This window comes from Saprolegnia diclina (assembly GCF_000281045.1).
Source record: "Saprolegnia diclina VS20 unplaced genomic scaffold supercont1.80, whole genome shotgun sequence".
Classification (NCBI taxonomy): Eukaryota; Oomycota; class Saprolegniomycetes; order Saprolegniales; family Saprolegniaceae; genus Saprolegnia; species Saprolegnia diclina.
This window is the reverse complement of record NW_008246147.1, coordinates 55,699-69,331: the sequence shown is the minus strand read 5'-3', so window position 1 is coordinate 69,331 and position 13,633 is coordinate 55,699. Positions and strand designations below refer to the sequence as shown.

Genomic DNA, 13,633 nt, shown 5'->3' with positions numbered 1-13,633 from the left:
ACGACGACGGCAAGACTAGCCACTGCACTCATCACCACGATAGAGCAACGCGACGTGCGAGGTCAACGAGATGCGGACAAGACAACGCAACGGCGTCAGATCTCATTGGAATACCTTTATCACCGAGTCGGCGCCGCCCGTCGCTACGAAGCCGCGCGTCGGGTGGTAGGCCACGTCCTGGACGGCCTCGCCGTACTTGGGGCGGTGCGCCGACTGCTCGTGGACGCACGTGCGCTCGGCGACGCTCCAGAAGCGCAGCGATCCGTCGTGGCCGCCGGACGCAAGGTACAAGCCCGACGCGTCCATCGAGAGCGACGACACGGCGTCCTGGTGCGCGACCACGGACGCGACGCACTTGCCTACACCACGGTACGTTCACCTTATGCGATGGGCAACGAGCGTACCGGCGCGCAGGTCGTAGAAGCGCAAGCGGCGGTCTTGGTGCGCGGCCACGACGATGGGCATCGTCGGGTGGGCGACCACCTACGTTCAGCTGCGGCCAAGAAAACATTCGGATGCTGTCATACCTGGTTGACTTGAGCTTCCCGGAAGGCCGTGATGTGCACGTCCGAGTCGGCGGGGCACATGAGCTGCACCAACCGCTCCGACCCAATGTCATATTGACCAATCTAGATCCGACTCAAGTCGCTGTCGCCGAGGACGACGCGAGCGTACCGTGCAGGACGTGTAGCCAGCAATGAGCGTCGCTGCGTTCGTCGGGACCGCCGCGACACAGGTCGGCACGAGGAGCCCGTCGCCGCTGTGGACGTGGACGCCCGCGGGGTGCTGCCGGACTGACGCACCGAGCGTGCACTTGAGCGTCGGCTCTACGTTCATTGTGCGCTTGCATGTCGACGGGTACACATGCGGACGCACCGGACGAGATGCCCCAGACTCGCACGCAGGCGTCGGCGCTGGCGCTGAAGAGCAGGTTCGTGTACGGGTGCGCGCTTAGGCTCCAGATCGCGTCGCGGTGCGCCTCCAGTCGGTGCACCATGTAGCCATAGTACTCTACGCTGTGCGTGAGCCAAAGTATCAAGGTGTCAAGAGAGTACCTTCGTACGAGTAGGGCTCGGACTTGCTGTCGCGGTCCATGCCGGCTTCGGGATACGCAAGCAGCGTGATCGTACCGTCCTTCCCGCCCGACGCGATGAGGCCGTTGCGGTAGCCGAGGCCGATCGAGTGCTCGGGCTTGATCGACGCGACCGAGAGCACGCTGTCGGTGTGCACGCGGAAGGTCGCCATGGCCTCGATCTCCGAGTGCCTAGTAGGATATGAGCAAGACCATCACGGAAGGAAAGCGTACTTGGAGGCGAGGTTCCAGATCTTGACGGTCGCGTCCTCGCTGGCCGAGACGAGCAGCGGGTCCGTCGGGTGGAACGTGATCGATCGAATGCCATCGAGATGGCCCGAGAGCTTCTGCTTCATCTTGCAGGCGCGGAAGTTGCCCGAGACTTTCGAGCTCGGTAGCACTTCGACAGGCGGCGGGCCTTTGGTCATCGGCGGATTCGACGGCGACGATGGCACGGACCGGTTCTCGCCGGTGCGCGAATTGACGCGGGCGCGAGAGATGAGCGTCTCGCCCTCCTTCCCGCGCGTGACCGACACCTCGGGCGACGCGGGCGGGCCGCGCGAGATCTCCATGCCCGGGCTGCCACGCGAGATCTCCGAGTCGCTCTTCACGGGCGGGCTCGCGCCGTAGAAGCTACCGCTGTTGGAGCCGTTGCTGCTATCTTTTCGGAAGACCGTGCGGCTCTTCGGACTTCCCGGCGCCTTCTCCGCCTTGGAAAAGGCCGTCATGTAGCGGCCACGCTCTTGCTGCAAGGCGAACTCGAGCATCTTGACCTGGAGCAGAAGCTCCTTCGTGTGGTCGTCTTGGATCTTCTTCTGTGCTTGGAGCTCCTGCAGCTGCGCCTGGAAGACCTTGCGCTCTTCGACCCACTGTACGCGCGCCAAGTCCGCGCTCTCAAACTGCTTGGCGATGAACCGCAGCGCTTCCTCGACGCTGTCCATGCTTCCGGTCCGACCGCGGGCGCCGCTGACTGACGCTCAAAATGACCCGATCCGAAAAGATTTCATTCCGCCTCCAGTATGGCATACAAACCACAAGGTTACGAATACCTTTCAAAATTGATATATGTAGGGCGTCGCATTCCGACTATTTGCACGCCACTTATTCCATATTACCTGCGCTGTGGGCGACGCAACGACCCCGATCGCGCTCCATCAACGCCCATATACTCTAACGTCAAAGAGTGCGAGGTGCATCTAGCCAATATTGCAAGGGATGCTCTCAAGTCTTTATCGTCACAAAGAAGGATGAGCCTATAGTTGGGTGTTTTTAGCGCAGCGTCGCGCCAAAGTGTATTTTAAAGCGACGACATACATGGGCAAGGCTATTTAAATGCATATACGTGGCACGACTCCCTGCGAGAGATGATACGAGAGACAGAAAGCCACGCGCCGAGGGCAAGCTCACCGGACGTCGCCGACGTGACCAACGACGGCGCAGTCGCCGATATGGAGGAGCGAGCGCAGAGGATACTACGTAGGCGAGGCCAGGAGATGGTAGGAGTACCAGCAGCTGGTTGCTCGCCTGCCTGCTGGCGACGCTCCAGACGCTTCGAACGCCCCCTCGCCCTCGGGACACCGTCGCTGGCTCACAGCAGCGACCTTGATGGACTGCGGACGTCGCTGTCCGCCGGCCATGCCGACCCGAATCGCGCGCCGAGCTCTGGTGGTGCCAGCGCAGCAGCATCAACCTTGATCTCGTGAATGCCGAAATTAAAATGCCGAATTTAACAATGACGTCGTCGGCTCGGGTCGTCCGTGCCCTCAACGGAGAATGGAAGGAGACGTACGGGCGGGCGACGAGCCACGCAGCAGCGCCAAAGTCCATGTTGGAGACATGGTCGGAGATCGGAGACTGCCGTCATAGGCGCGTGCAAGCTCTGCGACACAACCGGCCAGAAAACTCACACTAATTTTGGTGTGCCGAATTTTGGCGGCGTGCCGCGAATAATCGCGTCGTCCAGGCGACTGGCAGCATGTTCGAGCGGCAGGTCACGGGCCTCCTCACGCAGCTGCTGGGCAACTACGTGGAGCCACGAAGCTTTCGCCATGACAAAGTCAACGTTGGTGTCTGGAGCGGCTACGTCGTGTTGCAGGACCTCGAGCTGCAGCCCAAAACGTACGCCGACGTGGCCGTCGTTCGCGGCGTCCTCGGCAGCGTCACGATCAAGATTCCGTGGAACCGCCTTGTCTCGGACTCGGTGCTTGTGACCATCGACGACGTCTACATCTTGCTGCGCCACGTCGAGCGCTCCGATCTCGCACCGCCGTCACCGGACGTTGAAGCGCACGTCAAACAGGCGCTCATCGACGAGCTCTACCGCGCCAAGCTCGAAACCGCAGTCTCGTCCGATGGCTTTGCGGCCCGCTTGCGCAACAAGATCCTCGACAACCTCGAGTTCCATGTCCGGCGCATCCACGTCCGGCTCGAAGACACTACCAGCGGCGACCACCCGTTCGCGGTCGGCCTCACGATGGAGTCGCTGCACGTGCAGTCGACGGACGCGCAGTGGCAGCCAACGTACGTCGCATCGAGTGAGCCTTTCATCTACAAGAGCGTCGAGCTCAACCACCTCAGCGCGTACCTCAACCCGGACGGCCCGCTTGTCGACGACGCGACCACGTGCTCGCTCGAGACCTTCACCGCGGCCTTTGGTGCGTCCATTCCCAAGCGCATGGACGACAGCGTCTCGTCTTCCGCGCATCATTTCATCTTGAAGCCTGTCGACGCCTCCGCGCACCTCAAGGTGAAGCGCGATGTGACCGACCCGACGACGCCGAGCATGGACATCCACGTGCTGATCGACCACGTGGCGTTGCAGCTCGAAGAGTCGCAGTACTGCGACCTGCTCTTCCTCCTCTCGGCGCTCAAGGTGCCGCAGCAAGCGCGCAAGTACCAAGCGCACCTCGCGTTGCGCCCGACGGCCAAGCACAACCCGCGCGGCTGGTGGCAATATGCGATCGCGTGCGTCCGAAGCGACGTCCGCGCCAAGCGCGAGCGCTGGAGCTGGCTCTACGTCGCCGACCGACGCGCTGACCGCATCGCGTACATGGCCCATTGGCGCCAGCTCCAGTCGCTGGAGCCGGCCGAGGAGGAGCTCAAGATCACCGACGACCGGCGCGAGCTCAATGCTGCGCTCCATGCGATCGAAGCCCGACGGTCGGTCGAAGACATCTTGCTGTTTCGGTTCATGGCCGACCAGGAGCTCAAGAAGATCGAGGCGCCGCCATTAGCACCCACGACAGCGTCCAGCTACAGCCTTGGAAGTTTGTACCGGCAGCTCGGCTGGTCGGACGCGCCCAAACCGAGCGCAGACCGCGCCGAGCAGCTCGAACTGTACCGGATCCTGGGCTACGACCCGGACGCGGCCGAGAAGGACAAGGTGTCGACCGAGTTCACCGTGTTCTCGATCGAGCTCGGCCACGGGGCTGTCACGCTGCTGAACGACCCTGAGACAAGAGCGTGCCGGCAGAGCGCGTCGTACGGCAGCGTGTATGCGCCAACGCCGTTCTTCGGCATCTTCTTCGCGCAGCTGCAGATGGACGTGGTCGCGCACAACGGCACGAACGTCGACATCTCGCTGCAGTCGGTCGAGCTCTACGACGAGGCGTCGCCCGAGCTCTCTCAGTTGCTCAAGCGACGGCTGCCCATGTCGTCGCTCAACGTCGAGATCACGGTCAAGACGCCGGTGTTTCGCATGGGCTACCACGCCCAAGACGAACTCCAGACGCTCAAGCTCGTGCTCGAGCCGCTCGAGATCATTTACTCGCCGACCGCGCTCTGCTGGGCGCACTGGGCAACGTTTTTGCAAGCGCCCGAGGCGCTCGGGCTCTGGGCCGAACTTGAAGTGCACGCGCTCAACGAACTTGTGAACTTCAAAGCGCGCACCGACGCCAAGCTCGCGTACGCGATGGCCCACCGCGTGCCCATGATGCTCGACGTCCGCGTGCAGGCGCCCGTGATTGTCGTGCCGGCGTCCGACGCCGATCCCCAGTGCGCGCGCCTCGTGCTCGATCTCGGCCACGTGCACTTCCGCACCGAGCGCCTGAGTACGCTCGAAGATGGACCCAAGGCGTCGCCGTCGCTAATCGCGAGCAACGCGTTCGCCAAGCAGCTGCTCGACGAGGCCGAGTCGGGGGAAGGCGCGACTCGCTGGAAGGAAGAGTTTTACGACAAGTTTGCGCTCACGATGAGCAATCTGCACTTGATGGTGCTGCCGCCGACGGTCGCGTACTCGCCCGAGATGCTCTTGGCGTCGACAACGACCCCGTACAGCATCGTCGATCCGTTTCATATCAACGTGACGCTGCGCAAGTCGGTGCTGCCGCTGGATGCGACCTTGTATCGCCTTTATGTGCACGCAGACTTGCCCGCGCTCTCGATCCACCTCTCGATTCCGTCGTACACGCTCTTGACCAAGGTCCTCCACCGCTTCCAACGGTCCAACGCGGGGCCGGCGATGACGACCGACGTCCCAGCGCCGCCGCCGTCGGTCCTCGCAGCGCGTCTCCACGAGGCAAGCGCTCTCCGGGACGAGACTGAGAGCGTCCAGAGTGACGACACGTGGTTCAGCGTCGAGTACGGGAGCGAGAAGGAAGCGGTGGCACCCCCGGTGTCATCGCACCGGCCGACGCCGCGCCCCGCCAAGCCGTCGCTGCTCCTCGACCGTCGCATTTGCGTCTGCACGTTTACCGTGCCGTTGGTGCACATCAACTTTGTCAAGGGCGACGACGACGTTGACGACGACGAGTTTGGCCACGACAGCGCCGGGCAGGGACGGCTGACGTTCGTCCTCGAAGGCATCAAGCTCCGATTGGCCAAGCGGACGCTCTCCACGGCCCTGCGGCTCAAGCTCGCGAGCGTGAGCGTCGAAGACCACACGGAGAACCTCCCGACGCAGTTCCTCGCGTTCTCATGTGCGACGCCGCTCAACGTGCCGTTCACGGCGTCGGCGCCCCGGGCCGCCAAGCCCAAGCACTTTCTTCGCAAGCGCAGCGCGGCGCATTTGGCGCTTCAGGACCAGCACCCGCTGCGGGACCTCCTCGACGTCTCGGTGGCCATCGAAGAGAACGCGCCGATGCACGTCGACGTCGTCTTTGGCCACTTCCACGTGCATTTCGACCAGTCGCGGCTCGCGTCGATCGTGCTGCACATCCTGCCGCTTCTCCAGTCGCCTTCGGTCGCCGACGACGCGGCCGACACGATGTTGTACCCGCCGCCGTTGAGTCTCCTCGGCACGTACGAGCCGCTGACCGAGTCGGTGCGGCAGGACCTCGAACGGGCGCGCGTGCACTTGGCCGTCGACGCGCCGTCGTCGCCACCGAGTCCGATGCGGTTGACGTTGCAGCTGCACTCGGTGTCGGTGTGCTTTAGCGATCCGCTCGAACACCTCCTCTCGGTCGCCGTCTTGGACGTGACGGTCGAGTACGTCGTGCCCAGTGACGGCGCCCCGCGCCTCGACGGGCGCATGGGCAACCTCAAGGTCCTCGACTTGCTCTCGCACGACCTCAAGCACGTCAAGAAGAAGGACAAGCGGTACGTCTACCAAGAAGTACTCGGAAAGGTCCCGCTGGCCGACGAGAGCGACGCGCCGCTGTTTCATTGGCAGCTCCAGCAAGGATCGCTCGCCCTCAACGTGGCCAAGCTCCGGGCGGTCGTCTCGACGCGCTTCGTGCTCAAGGCGCTGCACTACGTCGGCGACGGGCCGCTCATGGACATCTTCTCGACGAGTTCGCCGGCGCCGGCACCGGTCACGAAGCGGCGGCAGCGCGACGTCTTCTTCTCGCCCGCGCTCACGTACCGCGACATGGCGCCAAAGGACGAACCAGCAAGCGCGCAGTGGAAACTGCACCTGACGATGGCGCGGCCGTACATTGTGTTGCCCATGGTCGAAGCGAGTGACGACGAGGCGTCACCGCCGATGCTGCACTTGGCCCACGGCCTCGTCTTGGACCTTGGCGACATTGATCTCGAGGTGGCGCGCGAAGGCAAGGTGACGACGCTGGCGTACGTGGCCAAAGACATGCACCTGCGCGTCCTCCACGACGATTTCGCGCTGCTGCGGCCGCTCAACGTGCACATCGACGTCGCCGCCTCGTCGCAGCTCAACCTCTCGGTGCGCGTCTCGTCGCTGCACGCGCAGCTCTCGGAGATGCACGCCGCGCTCGTCGCCGAGTGGTACTATCAGGTGTGTTTTCCCATCTTGCGCTACCTCTCGCCGACGAACCCGTCGCCGGCGCCGACACCGACGATCGCACTGGACGTGGCGTGCGACGTCATCGGCGTCTCGCTCTACAGCGGCGCGAGCGACGACCATGTGATCTACGACCTGTACCCGCGGGTCGCGCTCGAAGTCGAGTGGGTTGCCACCTTGCTGCTGGGGCGCGTCGACGCGCAGCTCAACACGGCGCCGAATTCCACGCGGCTGTACGTGTCGCTCCAAGATGTGACACTCCAAGAGGCGACGATCCACCCGAGTTTGCGGCTCGAGTTCACGGGCTCGTCGGCCACGAAAGACGTCAAGGTGCAGTCCAAAGCGTGGTTCATCACAGTGGACCCGGCGCTGCTCGTGCGCGTCGGCGACGTGTGCCTGGACGTCGTCGCCAACGTGCAAGCGACGCTCGGGCGCCACTACCACGCCCAAGCGATGCCGCTCGAATCGAGTCTGCTGGACCTCGTCTCGTCTTCGGACATGACGTCCGAGTACCAGTGGACCGAGCGCGGCGGCCGGAGTCGCGCCGATAGCTTTGCGTCGTCGATGCTCTTTGACGCGACCGCAACAACGACGGCGCTGCCGACGCCGGTGGTGGTGCTGCCGCCGCCGACGTGGAACGTTCAGGTCGCGATCGAGCTCGTTCAAGTGCGCTTGGGGCAACTCGCGGTGCAGAGTCAGCTGCAGGCGTCCCGCAACGACGAGCAGCTGCAGTGCCGCCTCGCGCGCCTCACGTGGCTTGTCGCGCAGAGCACGCTCGTCGAGCCGTTGGACGCGACCTTTGGCTTGTGTGACGCGCCGCTCGTCGACGCCCGCTCGAACGCACCAGACGCGATTCCGACTGCCACGTTGCAGTTGACGCCGGTCGTCTTCCGCCTCCACGTCAAGGACCTCGACGCGTTCCAAGACTCGCTCCAGATGGCGTCGTCGCTCGCCACGCAGCTCGGGCAGCTGAAACCGGCGCCAACCGAGCCGCCGATGGACGACGCGCCGACGACGGCTCCGACCGTTGGCCATGGCGTATGGGCGCAGGCGCGTCTCGAGCTGTCGAGCATGGAGTTTCACTTGACCGAGACGGCGCCGCTGCTCTCGAACCACTTGGTCCCGGGGCCGTTCACGCTGTTGCGGACGCCAGACGACACGCAAGTGCAAATGTCGGTCGAGCTGGAGATGTGGTACTACAACCGCCGGCTCTTGGCGCGCGAGCCGCTCTTGGAACGGTTTGGCTTGTCGATCGCAGTGGCGCAGCTGCCGCAGGCGCCGCTGTCGCTGCACATCGAGAGCACGCAGGATTTCAAGCTCAATGTCACGTCGGCGCTGCTGGACGCCGTGTCCTTCTGGAGCCAAATGGCGCAGCCGTCGGCATTGGACATGTCGTCGTGCTACCTGCGCAACCAGACGGGACTGCCACTACGGTACTCCATTCGACTTAAGACGAAGCTCATTTCTGGGGTAGGGTGTTTGGCACACAGATTGTCCCGGCGGGCGCCGACGTACCACTGCGGTCGGCGAATGGCGGCACCGTCGCGCAGCTGGCGACGGTGCCGGTCGGTCTCGACGGCTACGTGGCAGTCGCGATTCCGCTGGGCGAGTGCAGCGTGCGCGCCTACCGCTTCCACCCGCTGTACCCGTCGTCGCCGGCGCTCGAGTGCAACGTCGAGATCTCGCTGCAGCAAGGCGTCAAGTGGGTCACACTCCAGAGCGGCTATGTGCTCACGAACACGACGGGCGCCGCGTTGAGCGTCCAGCTCGTGTTTCCGACCAACGGGTTGCTCTTGAGCTCGCCGTACACGACTCTATTGTCGCCGCACGAGTCGATGGCGGTGCCGCTCCCGCTCGTCGGTGGCCGCACGACGCAGATGTTTGTGCAGCCGCCGGGACAGCACCCGTGGACGCTCGTGAAGGAAGGACCTCTGCTGTGCGCCCCCGACTTTGTGGTGTACGTCGTTTCGCGCCCGTCGCCGTTCGGGCGCGTCTTGAGCTTCTGCCCGCCGCTTATGCTGCACAACGCACTGGCTGTCGATATGGAGGTCAAGCTCACGACGGGCGCGTCGTCCGTGATGGCAACGACCTTCCCAAGCCGCCAGATTCCGGTCGGCGACAAGCTGCTCTGGCACGGCTCGAGCCGCCAGGACCTCGCGCTGCAGGTGCGGATCCCGGGTTTTGGCTGGAGCGCGCCGGCGTTCCTTGGCGGCACGACGGTCGTGTCGATGGCCGACCTCAACCACCGCAGCTTGCTGTACGTCAACCTCGACATTAGCGACCGCCAGCAGCAGCTGCAAGTGACCGTCTACACGCCGTACTGGGTGCTCAACCAGACAGGTTTGGATCTCGAGTTCCAGCACGACACGGTCTCGCTCGGGGCCGAGCACCGAGCGGCGTTCATGGCCGGACAGCCCAAAGCGCACAAGGCCGAGACGATGCAGACGGCCGAGAGCGTCGTGATCGTGGCGCCGCCGCCGCCCGAGACGCAGCCGCTGCACCACCGCAAGGCCCACCACCAAATTCTGCCGTCGATCGCGCCCAACAAGGGGCTCTTGGATCTGATTCCAAAGACGGCGCTGCCGCCCAAGCGACTGCAGACGCTCCTGCACGCGTGCCACACCAACCAAAGCCAGCAGACGCTCAAGCTGCAGTGCCGCGTGCGCAAGAAGGACCCGTGGTCGTCGGTGCTAAACGCGCACCTCTCGAGCACCGCTGGTACGACGCTCTAGTCGATTGGCTACTAAGATTCGACTAGATACGGTGTGCACGATTCCGGACGGGGACGAGAAGCACTACTCGATCGGGTACGTCCTCAACCACGGCAGCGGCCTCTACGAGCGCACCCAAGTGCTCACACTTGTGCCCCGGTGTCTCCTGGTCAACGCGCTCGACGACCGAGCAATCGAGCTCCTCGTCGACGAAGTGACGGGCGCCAACGTCGCGCTCGAGCCGCAAGCCGAGCTGCCGTGGCACCATGCGTCGACACTGCGCATTCGGTTTGGGACCCCAGGGTGCGTCTGGAGCGGCGCCGTGCACCTCGAGGCGACGGGTGACCAGACGCTGCGGTTGCGCAACACGCAGACGCGGCTCACGTACCTCTTGCGCGTCTCGATCAAGCTCGAGGGGCCGCAGTACCGCGTCGTCTTCCGGTCGTCGACCAACGCGCCGCCGTATCGCATTGAGAACTTTTCGCTCGAAACCATCCGCGTGCACCAGTCGCGCGTCCGCATCTCCGAGATCTTGCTGCCGCACCAGACGATCGAGTACACGTGGGACGAGCCGCTCAAGCCGCACCTGCTCATCGTCGACTTGCTGCCGTCGCAGGCCGACGACAACTCGCGGCCGATCCGCATCGGCATCTTCTCGATGGAAGAGGTCCAGTCGGCGTTTCCCACCAAGGTGCTCGCGGTCCAAGTGCTCGCTGACGGCCCCACGCGCGTGCTGCGGCTCACGGACCCGCTGCCGACCGGCGTGCCTCGCCTCTTGCCCGAGGCGCCGCCGCCGGGGCTGCGGCAGTACGTGCCGGCGGCGCGACTCGACGTCCACGTCCACCTGCAAGCGGTTGGTGTGAGCTTTGTCGACGCGTCCCCGATGGAGCTGCTCTACATCAACTTGGAGCGCGTCGCAGTGACCGCGCTGGCGTCGGCCAAGCACGAGCAGCTGGCCGTGCAGGCGACCGTCGGCGCCATGCAGATGGACAACCAAATGCGGTCGACGCGGTACCCCGTGCTATTGCAGTGCGTCGACGATGACGCGCCGTCGCTCGATGTGACGCTCGTTCGCGAGACGACGTACACGAGCATCGAGTTTCTCCGGTACGTCGGCGTCCACGTGTCGCCGATGCGGTGGCGCATCGACGGCGCGCTCGTCAACGCTCTTCTCCACATGCTCATGACGACCGAGGACTCGGGCGAAAGCCATCGCTTGGCGACGCGCCTCTCGGACGATGACGCGCTTTTGCGGCACCGACGCGAGCTGGCCGACGCCACGCGCGGTCTCTTGGCCGCCGGTGTCGACAAGCGCCACGGGCTCGGCCAGAAGAAGCTCTACTTTGAAAAGTTTGAGATCTCGCCGATCCACGTCACTTTGAGCTTTGCGTCGAGTCCGACGACTTCGTCGTTTGCGCCGTCGATTGCGAGCGTCCGGCAGATCATCCAGGCGGCGAGCAAGACGCTCACCAAGGTCCACAACGCGCCGCTGGTGTGGCGCGCGCTCCGCTGGCAGCACATGTTTGTGCCCCGAGAGACGATGCTGCACCAGATGAGTCTCCACTACCAGCACGAAGCGCTGCGCCAAGCGTACGTCCTCCTTGGGTCCGTCGACGTGCTCGGCAATCCCGTCAAAGTCTGGCACAACCTCAAGGGCGGCCTCGCGTCGTTCGTTGCTGAGCCGCTTCGAGGCTACGAGACCTTTGGCCTTCAGGGCGCGGGCTGGGGCCTGCTTCGCGGCACGACGCTGCTTCTGCGCGCGCTCGTGTACGCCTTGCTCGACTTCAACACGCGCATTGCCTCCAGTTGCACGCTCGGGCTCACGGAAGCGTGCCAGCACATCGACACGTACTCGGGCTACCCGCTGGCCAAGACGCTGTACCAAGGGTTGGCGCAGAGCGTCTCGGGCGTCGTCGTGAGCCCGATCCACGCGTACCAGCAGCAAGGCTACCGCGGGTTCATTCCCGGTCTCATTGCGGGGCTCCTCGGCCTGGGTCTCAAGCCCTGCCGCGGCTTTGCACAGGCCTTCGTGTCGACGACCACGACGCTCCGGTAGACACCTTGTCTGAGATGTAATTGTCTTAGAAATGGGACTAGGGACGGGCTGCAGTACGATATCCAGGCGCACGTGAGCCGGAGCCGGCCGCCGCGCTACATCCACCCGCGCACGCACCTCCTGACCGCATTTTCGTACTTGCACGCGACGGGCGAAGACATCAAGTTCAACATTGAGCACGCGCGGCTGGACGACTACGTCGGGCACGTCATGCTCATCGAGAGCCGCAAGTGCATCCTCGTGACCAAGCACCGCGTCATGTGCCTTCAGGTGCACTGGAACGCATCGCTCTTGAACCCGTACAGCATCGTCTGGGAGGTGCTCAGCGACGGTAAGCGCCTCGGCGTCTCTACTTGCACTGACGACCTTGGCGTAGAACTCATCCTCGTGGCCTTTGGGACCCCCATCGTGCTCTACTACAAGCCCGACGACGCCTGGACCGGTGCAGGTATTGAGCCATTTTGAAGTGGAGAGTTGGAATTCAAGTGCAGTAGATTTGGTGGTGCGAACACAGAAGATCGACGTCCCGCTCAAGCAAGCGACGTTTGTGTACTCGATGCTGCAGCAAGTGACCCCGACGCTGCTCAACCAGGTCGACCACGAGGTCACCAAGCGCCAGTACCCGCTCTTTGTGAACCACGCCAAGTAGATGGTTGAGATCCATTTGGAATGACTAGAAGCGCTGCATTGCTCTTAGTTCTCTTGGCGTGCATACGCTAGCTTCGTCGGAGATAACACGTTCACCATTGCGCAAGCAGGCGGTGACGCCTTGAACCATACAAGGTGATGGCGCGCCGGGTGGCCATTGGATATTCGCTTAGATAAGCACCATAGGTTCGGATTCCCAGTGGGTTGCAGTATCTGTTGCCGTACGCTCTAGACATTTGCGCTGCATGGTGTCGCGGGTGCAGGGGCGTGGCACGGCACCAGCTGGCGCGCATACTAGCTAAGCGAATTGCAGCGAGCCGCGTGGCGATCGTCCCGCAACACCTCTTGCAGCTTGGCCAACAGCGGGTGGTCCGTCTTTTCGCGATAATGTCGAAGAAGACGACCTCTACAAGCCGCATTCTCCGCAGCGAGAGAATTTGCTGGCGTCTGGTCCTTGAAGCCCCACTTGGGTGACTCGCAGATGGCTCTCAAACGGGTGCGCGACGTTGGGCGGCGGTGCCACAATCACATTTGCCGCCGCAAAGCAAGATGGTGCTGGCGACGATCGCAACGTTCGAGGCCGAAGCGCCGTCCGAGACAACGAACCGCCGCCGCCGCCACCGCCGGCCGCTCTCGCTCGAACAGAAAGAGCTCTGCCGACAGCGGTCCCGTGTCTACTACATGGAGCACAAGGACCGGGTCCTCGCCAAGTCAAAAGCCCGCTACGAGTTCAACCGCGACGAAGAGCGCGCGCGCCGACGCGAGATCTACGCGCTGAAAAAAGGCGCCAAAAAGAAACAGCCATCGGCCACGGTCGTCGAGACGCCCGTGAAATCCTCGATCCAGTTCCTCCTCAACTGACTGCGTCGTCCATCTATGTCTGTTCAAGTAGTAAGAAGAATGAAGAAGCTAGTGAGTCGAATGATTATGTTAGTTCCGGTAGAGTTTTATCG

The 13,633-nt window shown here is 63.6% G+C and overlaps 3 protein-coding genes across 3 annotated transcripts; 2 read left to right on the top strand and 1 right to left on the bottom strand.

The window, feature by feature from the left end:
* Window positions 1-102: 102 nt before the first annotated feature.
* Window positions 103-2,013, bottom strand: SDRG_14899 (hypothetical protein; the record flags this gene model as incomplete). The annotated part of the gene is made up of 7 exons (XM_008621059.1): window positions 103-359; window positions 405-483; window positions 528-629; window positions 676-827; window positions 877-1,016; window positions 1,064-1,264; window positions 1,307-2,013. 7 exons carry the CDS (start codon window positions 2,011-2,013, stop codon window positions 103-105), a joined length of 1,638 nt encoding a protein of 545 aa, XP_008619281.1.
* Window positions 2,014-2,993: 980 nt separating this feature from the next.
* On the top strand, window positions 2,994-12,786 carry SDRG_14898 (hypothetical protein). The gene is made up of 6 exons (XM_008621058.1): window positions 2,994-8,698; window positions 8,740-9,983; window positions 10,024-12,028; window positions 12,074-12,363; window positions 12,409-12,480; window positions 12,527-12,786. The coding sequence occupies exons 1-6, from the start codon at window positions 3,048-3,050 to the stop codon at window positions 12,679-12,681; spliced, it is 9,417 nt and encodes a 3,138-aa protein (XP_008619280.1). The 5' UTR covers window positions 2,994-3,047; the 3' UTR covers window positions 12,682-12,786.
* Window positions 12,787-13,156: 370 nt separating this feature from the next.
* On the top strand, window positions 13,157-13,622 carry SDRG_14897 (hypothetical protein). Its single transcript, XM_008621057.1, has one exon. The coding sequence runs from the start codon at window positions 13,230-13,232 to the stop codon at window positions 13,539-13,541; it is 312 nt and encodes a 103-aa protein (XP_008619279.1). The 5' UTR covers window positions 13,157-13,229; the 3' UTR covers window positions 13,542-13,622.
* The last annotated feature ends 11 nt before the right edge of the window (window positions 13,623-13,633 follow it).

What these genes read in the sequence shown, in the direction of transcription:
- SDRG_14898 (XM_008621058.1), top strand. Translation starts at nt 3,048, where the DNA reads ATGTTCGAGCGGCAGGTCACGGGCCTCCTCACGCAGCTGCTGGGCAAC. An exon ending in GCACCTCTCGAGCACCGCTG is followed by an intron (nt 9,984 to 10,023) that starts GTACGACGCTCT and finishes AGATTCGACTAG; the next exon opens with ATACGGTGTGCACGATTCCG. An exon ending in TCGACGACCACGACGCTCCG is followed by an intron (nt 12,029 to 12,073) that starts GTAGACACCTTG and finishes AAATGGGACTAG; the next exon opens with GGACGGGCTGCAGTACGATA.
- SDRG_14897 (XM_008621057.1), top strand. Translation starts at nt 13,230, where the DNA reads ATGGTGCTGGCGACGATCGCAACGTTCGAGGCCGAAGCGCCGTCCGAG.